At 40.9% G+C, this 15,643-nt stretch overlaps 1 protein-coding gene across 1 annotated transcript in view; it reads left to right on the forward strand.

The window, feature by feature from the left end:
• Positions 1–15,643, forward strand: part of LOC136713049 (protein phosphatase Slingshot homolog 1) — a 33,784-nt gene that overhangs the window by 6,302 nt on the left and 11,839 nt on the right. The window contains exons 2-8 of the mRNA XM_066689943.1: positions 1,500–1,537; positions 10,457–10,557; positions 13,639–13,703; positions 13,979–14,100; positions 14,474–14,542; positions 14,768–14,833; positions 15,445–15,639. Of these exons, the coding sequence (XP_066546040.1) occupies positions 1,500–1,537; positions 10,457–10,557; positions 13,639–13,703; positions 13,979–14,100; positions 14,474–14,542; positions 14,768–14,833; positions 15,445–15,639 (656 nt within the window). The remainder of the gene's footprint in view (positions 1–1,499; positions 1,538–10,456; positions 10,558–13,638; positions 13,704–13,978; positions 14,101–14,473; positions 14,543–14,767; positions 14,834–15,444; positions 15,640–15,643) is intronic.

Consider the following 15,643-nt stretch of genomic DNA (forward strand, 5'->3'; position numbering starts at 1 on the left):
CTTCTCTAAACATATTTACCTATTGTCGAAAGTAAACAAATCTAAGGATCTGTACATGCAGTAACACAATTTGCAAGGCAAATGTGATCCCCCACCACCCCAGTCTGATCGTGATGTAGGTCACACTCCAGGCTAATCCAGAGGAATCCAGGGAATATCCCAGACTTTTATGCAACACTTAAAGGTCTTTGTTTATTTAGAAACCCAGAGTATAAATACCACCCTAAACTGCTTCCTCTAGTCCAGGATTCTGCTTGTACCGCTGTAATCTGTATTCCATTCAGGAAATCCAAGGCTGCACTCCCTGCCTGTGACATTTTATACTGTCTTTATTATTCCTATCACATCAGTCGGAACAGCATAAAATATTCAGAACTGGGGGGCTTGTTAAAGCAAAAACCTGGTGCAGAATGTGCTTGTGAAAGAGAACGCTGTTGAGTAGGTTGTGGCAGGGCATGGCCATGGCTGGGATCTAAGCCAGTACAGGGTAGCCAGCGTTTTCATCCTTCTGGAGACTGTGTTAGCACTTTGTCTAAACTGCGAATGTGGGATGGCCCTGCCAGTATCCAGCATTCATTGCTGCACAGTGGCAGTCTTTTACAACTTCCTGGTGAATCACCTTTGTTGTCCTGTAGCTATGGGTGTAATATCAGAAGATGACCTGTATTATCTCATGGTGTAATGAAGCTCCAGGTAACTTGATAATCTGGGCTATTACATTAAAAAAAACTTTTTAATAGCTAAGAGTGACTCTCCTTCTTTTAAAGGACAATTCAGTGTTGTGTTTGTTTCTAATTCCCTCTTTGAAAAAAAATGTGAAAAGGCTGTTTATAAATCAGTAGTTTAAGAAGGCCTTAAATGTACATTTCTCAACATTTCCTCTGGATCTCCTGGGAATTTGCAAGAGGCCAATGGTGATCCCAGCTCAATAGAAACTAAAGAAAATCACAATTGTCTTTGCTCTAGTTCGATCGTGTTTGACTTTTTTGTTATACATGTGGTCTTTGAAAACACTTAAAATCCCATTAGTGGACATAACAGGTTTTGAGTTACTTTAGTGAAACTGATGTGGTGGGTTAGTATCTAAAGATAGCTAATGGTTCTTAACCAATTAAAGTTGCTAATTGGAATATTTTTTATGATTAAATTAGTTAAACAATGATGGATTAAAGTAATGAAGCTTAGCAATGACAAAATGCTGCACGTTTTCAAAGGCATTGGTGAGACGTGCAGCAGCAGAAACGCGAGCTCAAAGCACTGCCATTTCGTCTCTTTTCCTTTTTTTTTACCCTCTTTTTTTGACAAGGATAGATCAGGTAATTAAAATCCCATTAACATGTATTGAAATTCTACAATGAGTTGTTTGCTGTATATTACGCAGCAGTTGCCTGTTTTCCTGCTGAATTAGACCTAATGTTTGGTGTTAGAACAAGCTTGCATTGCCCAGTTCTGTTCTCTCATGCTGCTGCTATATAAATATAAACTTTTTTTTTTTGCAGGATTTTGGAAGTGATGATGACCGCAGATTAAACCAGAGGTAAGTTTAGAAAGTATTTATTTAATATATATAATACTGACTTTAACATCTCACGTACTTTCAAATAAAGAAACCAGTATAGAACACAATTTCCACCTTTTTGCTTTGACAGGTCATTTCCATTACTGTCAACAAACCCCGGTCGGGGGTAAAAGCAAGTTCTCTATAGTTAAGCTCTTTTCTACTTTTGGACCATTCATTTATTATATATTCCAAGTGTCAAGGGATGACTATTCAGATTTATTCCAGATAAGTTTTTCTTGTAATGATGTGCAATGAGCTGTAATGCTGTAGGTGTAAGAGAGGTAGTCGTCTTGTTGATGGCCTCTGTCTATCAGTTAGCCTTAGTTGGTAATTTCGTTTCCTTGGCAACTGCGAACATGGAGACCAGAGGGTTTGATGAAGTCAAGTTGCTGCTTGTGAAATAGACAGGAATCTGAAACCTGACGTAAAATGGGCAGAAGAAAAATATATTAACCTAATTAAACCCTGAGGAAAAAATACTCGGTGAAGACATTGTGTGCTACTTAAATTTTTAGACCAAATTGTTGAAGGGAAAAAAGGAAACTTAAACTAGAACTTAAAACCCAGGAGACTTCTACAGAGACCTGGATCTCTGTTGTTATGCTTTGGAATCTAGGCTCTGTATCAAGGGAGGTGTTGTGCTTTTTGGAAGCTGAAAAGATCCAGTTTGACTTTTTCAACTTCCTTCTTTACTACACTGAACTGCTGTGAAACCATGTGTAGACGCAGCCTTGATGAGTCAATACTCAGTGACATGATTTTAGCATCTAACTGTGACCATTGCAGGGTTTGATGGGAAATTGACACCTAGGTTTTCCTATTTCTGATCTCTCTTTTTAATAATAAAGTGATCTTTAAAGGGTTAAATGTCATGTTTCTTTTAAGCCCCAATGTTTTGCTGTGCATTAAGGAGGATAGAGTCTGTGCCTTTTTCATTTTACAGGCATTGAGATTTGTCAGCTGGATCTTTGGATGGAAACAACAACTTTTAGCCATAAATGTTTGAATGAGGCCTTCCATTCAGAATGCGTTATCAAGATTAGAACAGTCATTTAGATGTATGTTCAGCGGGAATGGTCAGGACAGATAAAGTACTCCATGGGTTCACAGCTGGTTATATTTCGGGAATGCTGGGCTTGCAAGTCTTCAGAACAGAACACGTTCCCTCACTTCACCTGATTTAAGAAAAGCCGACACAAAGCATGCAAAGAAGCTTTAAGCAGGGCCTTCTCCCACACCTCTGTAACTCACCTGGGATCTGCAATGCAAGACATACAGACAGAAAATCAAACGGCGATAGTGTGATTTTCCATATTGTCCAGATTTTGTATTCTGGACCGGATCCCAGTGCACAGCAGACTTCACCAGTCGGATATTGAGTTTGTGTTTTGCATATTGACAGAGTTGCTGGGAATGTGTGGAGGTTGCTTTAGCACGCTGATTGGTTGAAATGGACTGCAAACGCACCAGTGGCAGGCTTTATGAGCCCCTCTCCATTGTCGATTGTCTGTGAATCAAACTCACATGGGGGTGGGGAGATTTTTTTTTTCTCTTTTTTTTTTTTTCCCGTAGAAGTTGCTGACTTTTGTTCTTGTTGAAAACAGGATGCTGAATCACACCCTGGCAGGAGAAGCTGTTTCCTGTCTTAGCGTGCTGAGCACAATGGGAAAGAGATGGGGACGCAGCCGAGTCTTGACCTCAGAGGAGGGACGTTGTTGGCCTGAGATGCTGATATAAATAGCTCTGGCTTCTCACTGCCCCTCAGCTGAGTGTGTTGTAGGATATTACAGAGGTCTGGCTCACAAGATTTATTATTACCCATAGGAACAGAGAGAGAGGCACTGCGGCATACATAGGGTGAAACTTCCCCTGAATCTGTTTCAAAGCTCCAAGAAGTTCAAACTTTGACCCAGTTCTCCAAGAGCTGAAAATGCAGGTTAGAATATCAGATGTGAATTACCCACAATGCAGATTTTTAAGTTATCTGAACTGTATTTGCATTTCCAACTGAAATATTCATTATTTTTTCAAATGTACTGTTTTAAGAACAATACTCGTTCTGAAGGGACTCTTTGTTTTTGTTTTTTGTATTTTTATATTTGGTAAATCTGGAAGTAAAGAAAGCCAATAAATCTCATTCCCGGTGGAGCTCATTATTTTCTTGAAGGAGCTCAGACTAATGTAGTGAAAAGTTAGGAAGGGAACATAAACTCAACATCACAGTGAATGTATTGGTGTTCTGTTTATATGGACTGGAATTGCTGAATGGGGCAATATTCAAGAGCAAACTTTTAAAAGAAATCTATCTTTTGGCTTTTAATGGGCTTCATTAATAAAAGCCACCTCCCTGTGTGCAGGACGCTCCCAATAACCTTCAGATCATGGGTGCAAATCTCTGCACCTGTGACCGCCACTAATGCAGTGCTAGCTCACCCAGTGCTTTAGACTGGTGATCCTGAAGTCATTTGGAAAAGTAAAATAAAAGCTCTTAGTAAAAATCATAAATCAATGATGTCAGTTGGTTATATAACCTTTAGACGCCCCACAGTACTGCGAATGAGAGACTGTAAAATTTCCCCACCTCTTTTTTGTTTTCCTTTTCTTTTTTGCAGATTAGATTTTTTTTTGCAGATTTTGTCAGAAAGGAGTGTCTTTAACCATCCCAGCCCCACAAAATATCCTAACCCACATAGAAAGTTCTGCGCATTATCCATCACTGTCATCAGTGACCCTCTGTTGCCCTTCAAAAACTGTAGATGAGAAGCAGTACGAAAGGGGAAAGCTCGGCATGTTTATTCTGGCATGGCATCTACCGGCCTCGCATCACAGGCATGTATGGGGCACTGGGCCGGGCTGATGGCAATCGCCAACTTTCCCACTCAGGGCCTGAGAAATCACTCCAACTCCCCACCTGTCAGGGGGCGCTCTACTCACCTGTGATTGGCACACATTTCTGACTGCAGGGTAGCTTTATTTATTTTATTTTGATCAGTTTTTGTCACAAAATAAGAACACTCTTACCTTGCGTACATGTATCGGTTCTATCGTCATTACGACCGATTTTTCAAGATTTCTCCTTTAGTTTCCCAGAACTAAGGCCAATGAGTGTGAGGGTTTTCAACACATGACAATTTTTCTATTACATCTGCAGCACATTCTTTACTAGTCTCTTGATTGTTAGAACTTGCCCTTTAAGCCACACTCACAGACGTCTCATGTACAGCACATTAATGAAACACTGCTGAGTTTGTAAATTAAGCTGGCACCTGGAAAATAAAAATGTTCTTTTTGGGGGAACAGTGCAGAAGTTACACAAACCTCATGTGAAGTGAGCCTGTGGTGTAATCTTCAGTAGCAGCCAACAAAGAATATCACTGTGAGTTCTTTGTTTTCTGTTCCTTTGCACTTAATACGGTTCTCAACCCAGCCCAGTTGCCGTTATTTTAAATGTGATTTAATTCCGCTTTAAACGCATACTGGCGCAGTCGTCTCCTTGATTTAATTATTTGTTCAAGGCCAGAAGCTGGCACGCCTCTGTTACGGAAAACATGCAGGAATTTTGAAATGACTGGCTCTTGTAGAACCCGATCAGTTAGGGAAACACTTGTTCTGATTGAAATCGCAGGTGCGGATGCTGTTTTACAGGGTCTAGTTTCTCCTGTTGTAATAAATGAGGGCCAGGCTGAGCTGTGGGTGTTAGATGTGGAATACAGCAGTGATCTGGAGACTGCAGAGTAAGACCGCAGAGCAAGGTCAGTGAAGTCCCAGTGGAGCTGAGCTATGTTGCTCCATACACCTCTGTCGTGGGATGAAGGTGATGTAATTATTTTCCTGTCAGTCAGCACAATCCCTTAGTTCAATCATCCTTCAGCCTGAAACCTCAGGAACATTCCTGATCCCACCATCAGTGTAAGGAATAGAAGAGACAGGCGCTGGGGCAGTTATGAAACTGTCTGAATTTTTTTTTTTTTTTTTCTATGCATATGCATCAGTTCCTCAAGAATTACCACCTTTTCCAGCGAAACACTACTTACATCCTATTATATAAATTGAATAAATTAAGTAAATCAAACTTGCATAGATTTCTACTGACCAAACTCTATCAAGTTTTCAGTATTTCCCTTTTATTTCATACGCAAGCCGGTTCAAATTGCATCCACCGTCTGCGATTAATTTTGAGACTCCCGTAGATGCTGCAGCCAACACATTTTGTAGTCAAACAGTTTTCTCTTTTTGCGAGCGGGATTCGCATGGAATTAGTGGTGCCATTCAACGCCTGGTGTTCTGGATCCTACCTCCCTCCTCGAGACGCCATTGCTAATCCTCGGTGCATTAGACTCGCTGAGATGGTGGGTTATAATTACTAGTCTGTGGGACTCCGGCTCTAAGCCCACACTGTTGTTAAATTCAATATTTCGGCATCCACTGAAGTTATGGATACATTTAAATATTAATTTAAGACATCTGAAATCAAGATTCTGCTTCCTGTAGCTGATAATAAGTCTTACGATCCACCTATGATCCGTTTCCTTTACGACCCAGTGTGTGCTGATTTAAAGGTTGGCTCAATATAAGTGTGTTCATATGTGCCCCAACAGTGGTTCAGTTGCTTCTGAAGCCAATTCTAGGATGTATGTATGCAGTATACAGAATATACGTGTACATAATTCATAGTCCAGTCAGGAAATCATGAAACCACAAACAAATGTGCAAGAGTATACCCAGGGCAAACCAACACAAAGAGAGATAAGTAAAAAAATGTACATAAATACTATGAAGAATAATTTTCCTTCCCTTGACTTCCTTTTAGCTCTTCAGAAACATCTAATTGAGTTTACCATTACATATTCAGCAGGCTTAGAATGAAATCAATGTGTGTATATATATATATATAATGTATTTATGTGTTTGTGTGTCTGCATATTTGCCCTGATGTTCGAGGAATGCACTGTAAGGGACCCCCCCCTGTACGGGCCCCCTTTTGGCTGGAATGCACATCGACAGATCTCTCTGGTCTGTCTTTGCGAGTCTGGAATTTGGTAGTAGAGAGCCCCCCTCGGTCCTCCCTATTAATCTGAGATGTGTTGCTACATGTGCTCTCAGCTGTCGGCCCATTGGACACAGCCTGCTGAGCGCTCTCACTTCCTCAGCATCTCATTTCCTTCACTGTACACCGAGTCCTTGGAGCTATCTAGTCCTTGGGTCAGCCTCCGAGCAAGGTTACACAGAGATGAGAGAGAGACAGATGGGTGTATGTGCACGGAATTCAGAGCTCCACTCTCGGGCTCTGTGAAACCGCCTTTTTTTTTTTTTCTTTGCTCTTTTCTCGTCTCTCTCTTTTTTAAAATTGTACACTTCTGCATTTGCTTATTTTCTGTCTCGGTTCTAGTCAGCTTTGTTATTCTTAACCGTGCTCTGGGACAGCAGTTGCGAGTCTTAAAAGGAAAGATAAGGTGATATCCTTTAGTGAGCACTAGACAGAGCCGCTGACAGGGTAATAAGATTTCAGCTACAGGAGTATCGTGGTGCCAGCTCCTGAAGAGGGCAGGTTAGCTCTCCCTGCCTCCAGCATCGCATCTGAGTGATTACTGGCAACGTTGCTTTAGTCCGTGACTCATGCGGTGACATGCATGTCAAAAAGCTCCTGCGAAAATTAAAGCGTTAAAGGAATTGGATCCGGAGAAGGGCTGGATTTCTGCCTCAAGTGTTTTTTTTTTTTTCTTCTATGTGCGTTAGAGTGGATGCTGCAGGTTGGAACAAACAAACCAAACTAAAATATATTTTGTCTGTGGGAATTAGACTTCTGGAAAGTGTTTCTTCAGAGAGAGGCTGACAGGGGTGAGAGATTTTCCTTCGGAGAAGTGGGTGCTTTTGTTTCTTTCAAACTGAAACTGAGTCGGAAGTCTCTAAGCTTGTACGGTTAGGATTTATTGAGACAGGTCTCCAGGGATAAAAGTTGAGATGCTTGGTTAAGTACTATGGGATAACCATGTCTTCATTTAAAAGCTTACTTGCTTTTGAACAGCCTTAGCCTTTTTTTCAAATGAAGTGCGCTTTGGAACATTTGTAATTTGCTAAGGGCATCATTTATTGAGACACCGCAGATTGCTAAATTTCAATCAGCTTGCTGAGATCAGTTGTACCCCTAGGCCATTCACAGTGAGCACTGCAGGCTCCTTGTGCACTCACTGCAAAGGGGATATTTGACACAACAGACTTGTCTCGGGTGAAGGATGGGCCGAGACTAGCTACTGTCATCTTGTTCAGAGCAAGCTGGTGCTCCCCTACACCTGGGGTTTGAAAACCCCTTTTCTTCTGTGGTTTATAAAGAAAGATTGGCCGGGAAAAAAAACAGGATGCATCTGGTAGTGGAATCCTCACAAGAAGCCGTGCTCAAGATGCTGCCCTATTTTGTGGAGAATGCTGTCCTGACTCAGAAAGAGATCTGCCGAATGTAAGTCACAGATCATACAGCAAGGATTTCCTACTGTATAGCTCTTAGGTTTTCCTTAAGTATATGCAGCATGTGTGTATATCTAAACTATAAAAGGGCTATATTCACCATCAGTACATGTTCATATAATTCGTATCAAGTTCTTTTGTAGAGCAGAAACTGGATTTTATTCTAGTAACTTGAATGTCAGTGAATTCAATATTCTTAATTAAAAAAGCTAATTTAATTGAACCTGGTTAATGCAAATCCTTGTTATACAAAACAAATATGTGAAAGATCAGGGCTGCTGATAAAGTATTTTAACTTTCCACTTGATGATCCTCCTTTTGGAGTTAAGTTACATACCTTTTACCTTTAAGGAGAGAGCATTTATGGGGGAATATTAGTTACAGTAGTTCTGATTTAAACTGATTTAAATCATCAACAGCCTGTATACTATTTCTGTATCAAGGATACCGTAAAACACTGGGTTAAATTGATATGTTAACTGATGTGTGTCTCGCAGACCTCCACATTAATGTATAAAGGATTTAAAGTAGAGGAATGTTGAGTCTCCATGAACAGGAATAAATATTTGTATTTTTATCAATTTAATTAATCAAAAGCCCAATGCCGAGTAATTATACACACTCTTTCTTTATCTAGGTGATGTATTAATGTAAATATTGAAACTAGTCTTACCCAGCTTGTCTCAAACAGTGTGGCAAAGTCCATTTAGGGTAGTGGGGGAATTGTTAATAATAGTGATTATCAAGGGATGTGGAATGTTTCTTTGAAGCCTCTATTGTTTTTCCTTGATACTCTAAATCGGCAGAGCTATATTTAGACGCGTATGTTTGCGGAGACTGTCAGATAATGGAGTTACTTGTTTGCCAGCCAGTTTGCCAGTTAAGCTGCCCAAAGAACAGTCTTTGTTAAATGGATTGTCTGCATGTGTACAATATTTGTATGCCATTGTTGTTTTAAAAGAAAGATTACCCAGCGTGCATTGTAATTGTGTGTACACAAGAGCAGGTTATAATTATAGATTGACATTTAATTTATACTTCATCTTTTAAAATGATATGGTCTATGTGCTCAGTGGGACTGTGTAATTTAGTCCAGGCCTACATTAAATGCAAGAGAATGATGTGTGAATTTTATTTGAATTTAAACTAACAAACAATTGGGTCATTTTGACATGTTTACATATTCCAAATTGAGTGTTTCAATAATAAAATGTAACAAGCCATTATAGTATTGAATGTCTGCATCCTGATGTATCTCAGGTTTAGAAGAAGAAAATCATACAAACATACATACTGTCCTTTCAGTGTTGTGCTTTGCCTTGGTCGTTAACGGCAGTTTGACAGCAGATAGTGGGGCTTTTTTTTGCCCCTCAGTTCAAATTTTGTTTTGCACTTCGCTCCTTTAGTCCTGAATGAAGGAAGTCCACTGATCTCAGCAGAGCTGCGAACAATGGGGTCTGAGTGATGAATCTGACCGAGTGTAGGGTTTCTCAGGGGTGATGTGATTACATCCCCCCTGCAGGTTGTGTTTCCGAGCTGTCTGAGAACACAATACAAGTTGTTTTCCTGAAACTAAATGACATCTTTGACTCAAGTAAACTGTTTGAAAAGCATTAAACAAAGTGTAACAAAATGTTGTTTTATTCATATATTTATCCCACTTGCCGTTTTTCTTCACTTGCCTTGCCTTGAAAAAGTGATTTACTATCCATCGGGGGAAGAACAGAGACCAGCAGACTCCTTCCACATGTAACAAAAGGGTGACAATATTAAGAATTACCAGACCAATGTGTGTACTTTGTGTTTTCACACAATCACTGGTATATAATCTCATTGGCTGATCATGAATAGAACAACTGTGTAATCAGGTTTTTATTAGGCAGCTGCTGTAACAAATATTTTGCATTAATCAAGGAGCTGCTGCTGTATTTGAAAAATCAGCACTGAATTATTTAGAACACCCCTTTTTTATGTGTTGGTATTTTTTAAGATGGGGTGGTGGGGGGGACATAGACTGTGTTACTAAAAGCAGGTTGCAAGTTGTTTCAAGTAGAAATTGCTGGGCAAGCAAAACCAATGCTGAACACAATACAGTAGCTTGTTACTGTGGTGAATATCAAAGAGTGATTCATAGCACCACTAAGCTTGTGGCACCTTGTTTTTACCAGCAGACTACAGGAGATTACTGATAAGTCTCTACATTCAATTAGCTGGCTAAAAGATCCCACCGCTAAGATCTGTGAATTAACTGTGGAATAACCCAGCACTTGGGGCCTGTATTGACGTTTCAGTCTGTGAGGTCAAACGGTTATTTATTTTAATTTTTTTGGTCAAGTTGATGGAATTTAAATGAAAAATAAATCATTGTTGTGGTGTGTCTTGAATCAGAAGTATGTTATGAGAGAGTGACTGGGCCTTTCTGTTGTCTTTCAGCCTGAGTGAGAGCTTCTTCATGGTGAAGGGAGCGGCTCTCTTTCTGCAGCAGGGAAGCAGTCCACAGTGTCAGAAGGTGCACCCCCATCACAAAAATGCAGGTGAGTGGCTGTGTTTGGGGCTTTTACCATTTGACAAAGTGTCCTCTAGCCTTTTCTGGCTACAGATTTGTGTCATTATTTTCGCTTTAACATCACGTTTTGTAGTCATTAAACAACAGCTAAACCAGGGGGGTGGAGCAGGAGAGAGGAGAATCACACCTGTGAATTTATATCGTTTACCCAGTGAATTATGAATGCAAGTACTTTAGGTATCAATCAATGGAATACAATAGTGTTTGTTTGTTAAATTATTTAGCTTACATTCACGTGTGTGTGTTTGTCTATGTCTGTGTGGGGTAACTCTGAAGTGACTCTATAGCCCGTGACAGAATCGTTATGATTCCTTCCAATATGCCTACTTCACCATCACAGCACAACTGCAGAATAGTCAGCGCTGAGGACTGTGCATTTTTCTCATCTGTAACACTTCACAGCGCACCATGCCAGGCACAGAACCACACTAAGTGCTCAGCACTGATGTAAGTGGTAGACATCGATATCGTTGTTCCAGACGCAAAAGGGATTAAGAAGATGATTTTTAAAGTAGATGTCATGAGACAATTTACTTTCAGTTTTGCATTGTGAAAGTATGTTCAGAGGTGGGGATAGGTACAGGCTGACAATATGTGGTTGGGTAATCTGGACCCGATCTGTGGAGGGGCCCTCATTCAACCAACTGGTGGCTCAGGGTTTTTTTTTTTGTGTGTGAAATATGTAGCTAATCAGAAGGTCTCATCTGAACCCCATCCCTGATACTGCAGTTGGTGATGGTGTAGACAGAGTGGAGGATCATGTGTGGAACGAAGCTGAAAGATTTTAAGTGATTTGTTAAGGCTGCACAGTATTTTAGATTCCACTGAGTGGGCCCTTTTTTTTTTTTATCTTATAAATTCCTGGAACGTCCTGTGCTTCAACACAGAGCACATATTGTTGTTTGACTTTATCTGCCCCTTCTCGAAATTAACCAGTAATATGCCCACCTCGTATGCCCTAGCCATTTCAAATTCTTGCAGAGTTGTTCAGCAGTAGCAAAGATTTATAGGCAAAAGACAATCCTCCTTTTTTCTCTGGTTAGAGGCAGACAGAGAAGCTGACCACTAAGCTTCAGTGCCAGGAAGGGTATGCCTGCAAAATTTGGTTGACAATTTTGGGTTGACGATGTCCTCAGAGATAGAACGTCGTCTTGGGATCTGCAGCAGACATTTACCCCAGTTCAGCCCAGACCTACCCAGTCTGTGTTCAGCTCCACGTGGTTATAGTTACATTTACCAACCGTCCTTTTCAGAGGTCTGTAAATGATTCCGCATTTGTGTGGGGTTAAATATAAGCCTTAATTTACAGCAGACCTAGAAGCGCAAAGACTAGGTGGACATTAAGATGTATTTCACCCCTTTGAATCGTGTCTTTTCCACGATAGTCAGTGCTTCCTTGGATAGCAAACAGTAATTTAATCTCTGCGGCAGGAACTGAGGCAGCTACTAGACATTCAGAGTGCTTTACACATGGTCCCAAATGTAACTTGTCCAGAGCTACAGAGCTTACCAGACTGGGACCCTGTGATAGAAGATGCAAAGAACCATTTCCAGGATGCCTTCCTGCTCTACTGTGACGTTTCTTTGTGGAAATGCACAGGAGAGATCTCTCATATCAAGTTTGAGAGCCATCAACCAACTCTCTCAGCATTTGCAGTAGGTGGTAACTGTTCACCACAGGGATAAATCTTGTAGGTTTTTTCATTGACAGATCTCAAATGCTCACTTGCCTTTGGTTGATGTTCGACAACCAAAGTTAACTAAGCTAGAGAGTTTTTTTTTTTTTTTTACGCTTACTGAGTCCAGCTTAACATGTTGCCACATACTTGTTTGCTAAATTAGCACATACATTACACATTCTTAAGGCTTTCTTGAGTTATCCAAGCCCCTGAGGGGAGAGGAGTTCACCCGACAATGAGAGGATACCTAAAGTCACGTGATCCAGTTTTGTGTGGACCTGTTTGACTGTCAATCCGTACATGTCAGAATTCTACAGGAAGCTAAAAATATAAATTAAATCGCTCTGGGCACCTAAAAATTTGCACGGCAAGTGAGTAGCATATGCAGGCCTTTCAAACTCAGTACAATAACAATTTGCTTTGATGCTGTTAGCTACAATTAAAAGGGCCCTGAAGTAAAATTGCACTTAAGTCCACAGTGAACAAAGGTATGGAGTGTTTGTGTTCTTGCTCAGTTGCTTCAAAAGGCTTTTCCTTTTTTTTTTTTGTATCAATCCCAGCGTTTTGAATAAAGCAGTGGTTTCCATCCATTTTATTACCTTTACTACTCCCCAGATGAGCATAGAAAGACTGCGTCTGTATTTATCATCCTAGGCACATATGATAGATGGTCATCCCCATAAATTCAACTGGTGAAGTGACAGATAGACCTTGCTTTGACATCCCCAGAAACAAACAGTTTTTTGGAAATGAGTTTTGGCAGGACGTGGGTCTCTGTTCCCACTTGATCCAGTGACCCCGTGAATAGCGGTCTGGCGAGAGGTTGGCCGACCCTCCCCACGGGGCTGTAAACGGACTTCTTTGAAAGCTTTTGTGTGCGGGAGAGCGGGCTGGTTGAAACAGAGGGCACAGGCAGTTGTTCAGTAGGAGAGAGACACTGTGCCACTGTCCAGCTGCTGCTTGATAAACACTTTGCAGCACAAAGCCGGTCTGTTGGTCGGCCTAGACTGCCTACCACCCCCCAACCCACCCCCTTCATTCGTCAGCACTTTCTTGCTGGTGGGTTAACAGGCTCTCATTAACCCCTAGTAGGGACCTTTTCCAATTCTTATTCTTCAAGTCTCTTTCTTTCTGTGGATACAAAAGACTAGACTATACAGGTAGCATTCATCAGATTTTTGCCAGTGTTTCAAACCTGATAACTATTGTCTGTATATATTTAACGGCTAGGTAATATGTTCCTGTTGTGAAAATGCACAGGAACATAAAGGACAGATCAGATTCCTTACTAGGGGAAGAAAGAGCAGTTTGTGATTTGTATTTAGTGAGATTTGTATGTCATACATATATTTTCATTTCTCTTTACACAGGTGATTTACCTCAGCACCTTCAGGTGATGATAAACCTTCTTCGTTCAGAGGACAGAATTAAACTGGTGAGAACATCATTTCAAACCCTTTGTAATCTAGGAGAGTGTTACTAATGTGAAATAGTGTACTGACAACCGAGTGGAGTTTTGTTTTGTGTGCCAATATAAAGTCTCAACTCAATTTAGTAGGATTATCTGAGATTTTGTTGTTCTTCTTTTTTTGCTGATGTGATACATTTTTTTGTAAGTTAGCAAATCTGATCCATGTTGTCCTAAAATGAGACCCCTGCATGTTCTTTAAACATGGTGCCTGAGGTCAGTGCTGTGTTCTCTGTACACAGGCTGTGCGTTTAGAAAGCGTGTGGTCAGACCGGGTGCGGTACATGGTGGTGGTTTACACCAGCGGCCGTCAGGACACTGAAGAGAACATCCTACTGGGCATGGACTTCATCAACAAAGACAGGTCCGCAGACCGCATCCCTCCCCAGCATACCTGCATCACCTGCTCCTCAGAGTTTCTCGCATTGCTGTTCCATCAAGAGAAATGAAAATAGAAATACAAAATATTGTATGATTGTGTAATGAGTAAAAACGTTGTTTTTGTTTTATGATTCTCTGTGTGTGTGTATATATATATATATATATATATAATATATATAATATACACTTTAATTTAAACATTTTAATCCAGTCCTTTTTTATATATGATATGAAAATGGTAAATGTTCTTAAATTAAAGTGCTGTGAAACTTTAATCTTATAATAAAGCACTAAGCTGTGGTTAATCAGGTTTAAGTGATTTGTTTTGTAAATCTTTTTTAATGATTATTTTGCAGTAAAAGCTGCTCCATTGGCATGGTGTTGCCATTGTGGAGCGATACCAAGATTCATCTGGATGGAGATGGGTAAGTTGGATTGATTTTCTCCAGTGCAGAGCAAAACATACGTGTGAGCCTCATAGGGTGGGCTGCACTGCCATCTACTGGGCACTGGCATCTCTGCACTTGCCCTGTAATGAAGATGGGAGCTGTGGTAGCTGTAGTGATCCTGGGTGCACTGGGTGAACCTGGAGAAAACTGCTGAGAAACTACAATACCAATCATGCTCTGTCTGTTTTTGTCTTGTAACAGAGGCTTCAGTGTGAATACAGCAGGAAGGACTCGTATCTTCAAGCCGGTCTCTGTCCAAGCCATGTGGTAGGTAGAGGTGTCTTACTCCAGCACACTGAACTGTGGCTCTGAGCGGTGGTCTGAAATTAGAAAGCAAAAGCAAAGGGTGGTTGTGTAATGTAAGTCTAGTCCAGACAAGGGGCATTTTAAAGCACTCACTCACAGTGAGCCCAGCCTGCTCTTAGGTAAGAAACAAACAAATAAATAAATAAACAAACACACAGTTATGAAACCATTGCTGAGCCCCTGTGCCATCTAGTGGAGAACGGACCAATGTGCAGGAGTGCTGGGAGAAACTGCTCCTTGGACTAACTTAACCTCAAATCACAATCTGACATTTAACAATATTGCTTTTATTGCTTAAAAGAGATGTTTTGGAAGAAATGGCCATTATGATGAACTTGCACACTCACCCTTACACTTGGGAAGTCTATTAATAATGATTATTATAATTGTATTCATTCAGAAGGCACTTGTATGTGATCAGGGTAATCAGTGTCACAGCTGTGGTTGAACTGGACAACTCCCACTAATCGCTCCCTCCTTTATGGACTGCACCACCTAGACTGGGGGAAGACCACCCCAATTGTGCAGGTGTGAATAGTGTGTCGAGTGTAACCCCTCGGAGCTGTTTGCAGGTCGGCTCTACAGATCCTGCACAAGGCCTGTGAGGTGTCCCGCAGGTACAACTACTTCCCAGGAGGAATGGCTCTGACCTGGATGGGCTACTATGAGAGCTGCATCGCATCTGACCAGAGCTCTATCAACGAGTGGAACGCCATGCAGGACCTGGAGACTACACGGCCGGACTCCCCCGCCATGTTTGTTGATAAGTAA

Source organism: Amia ocellicauda, chromosome 17, assembly GCF_036373705.1.
Source record: "Amia ocellicauda isolate fAmiCal2 chromosome 17, fAmiCal2.hap1, whole genome shotgun sequence".
In the NCBI taxonomy this organism is placed as follows: domain Eukaryota; kingdom Metazoa; phylum Chordata; class Actinopteri; order Amiiformes; family Amiidae; genus Amia; species Amia ocellicauda.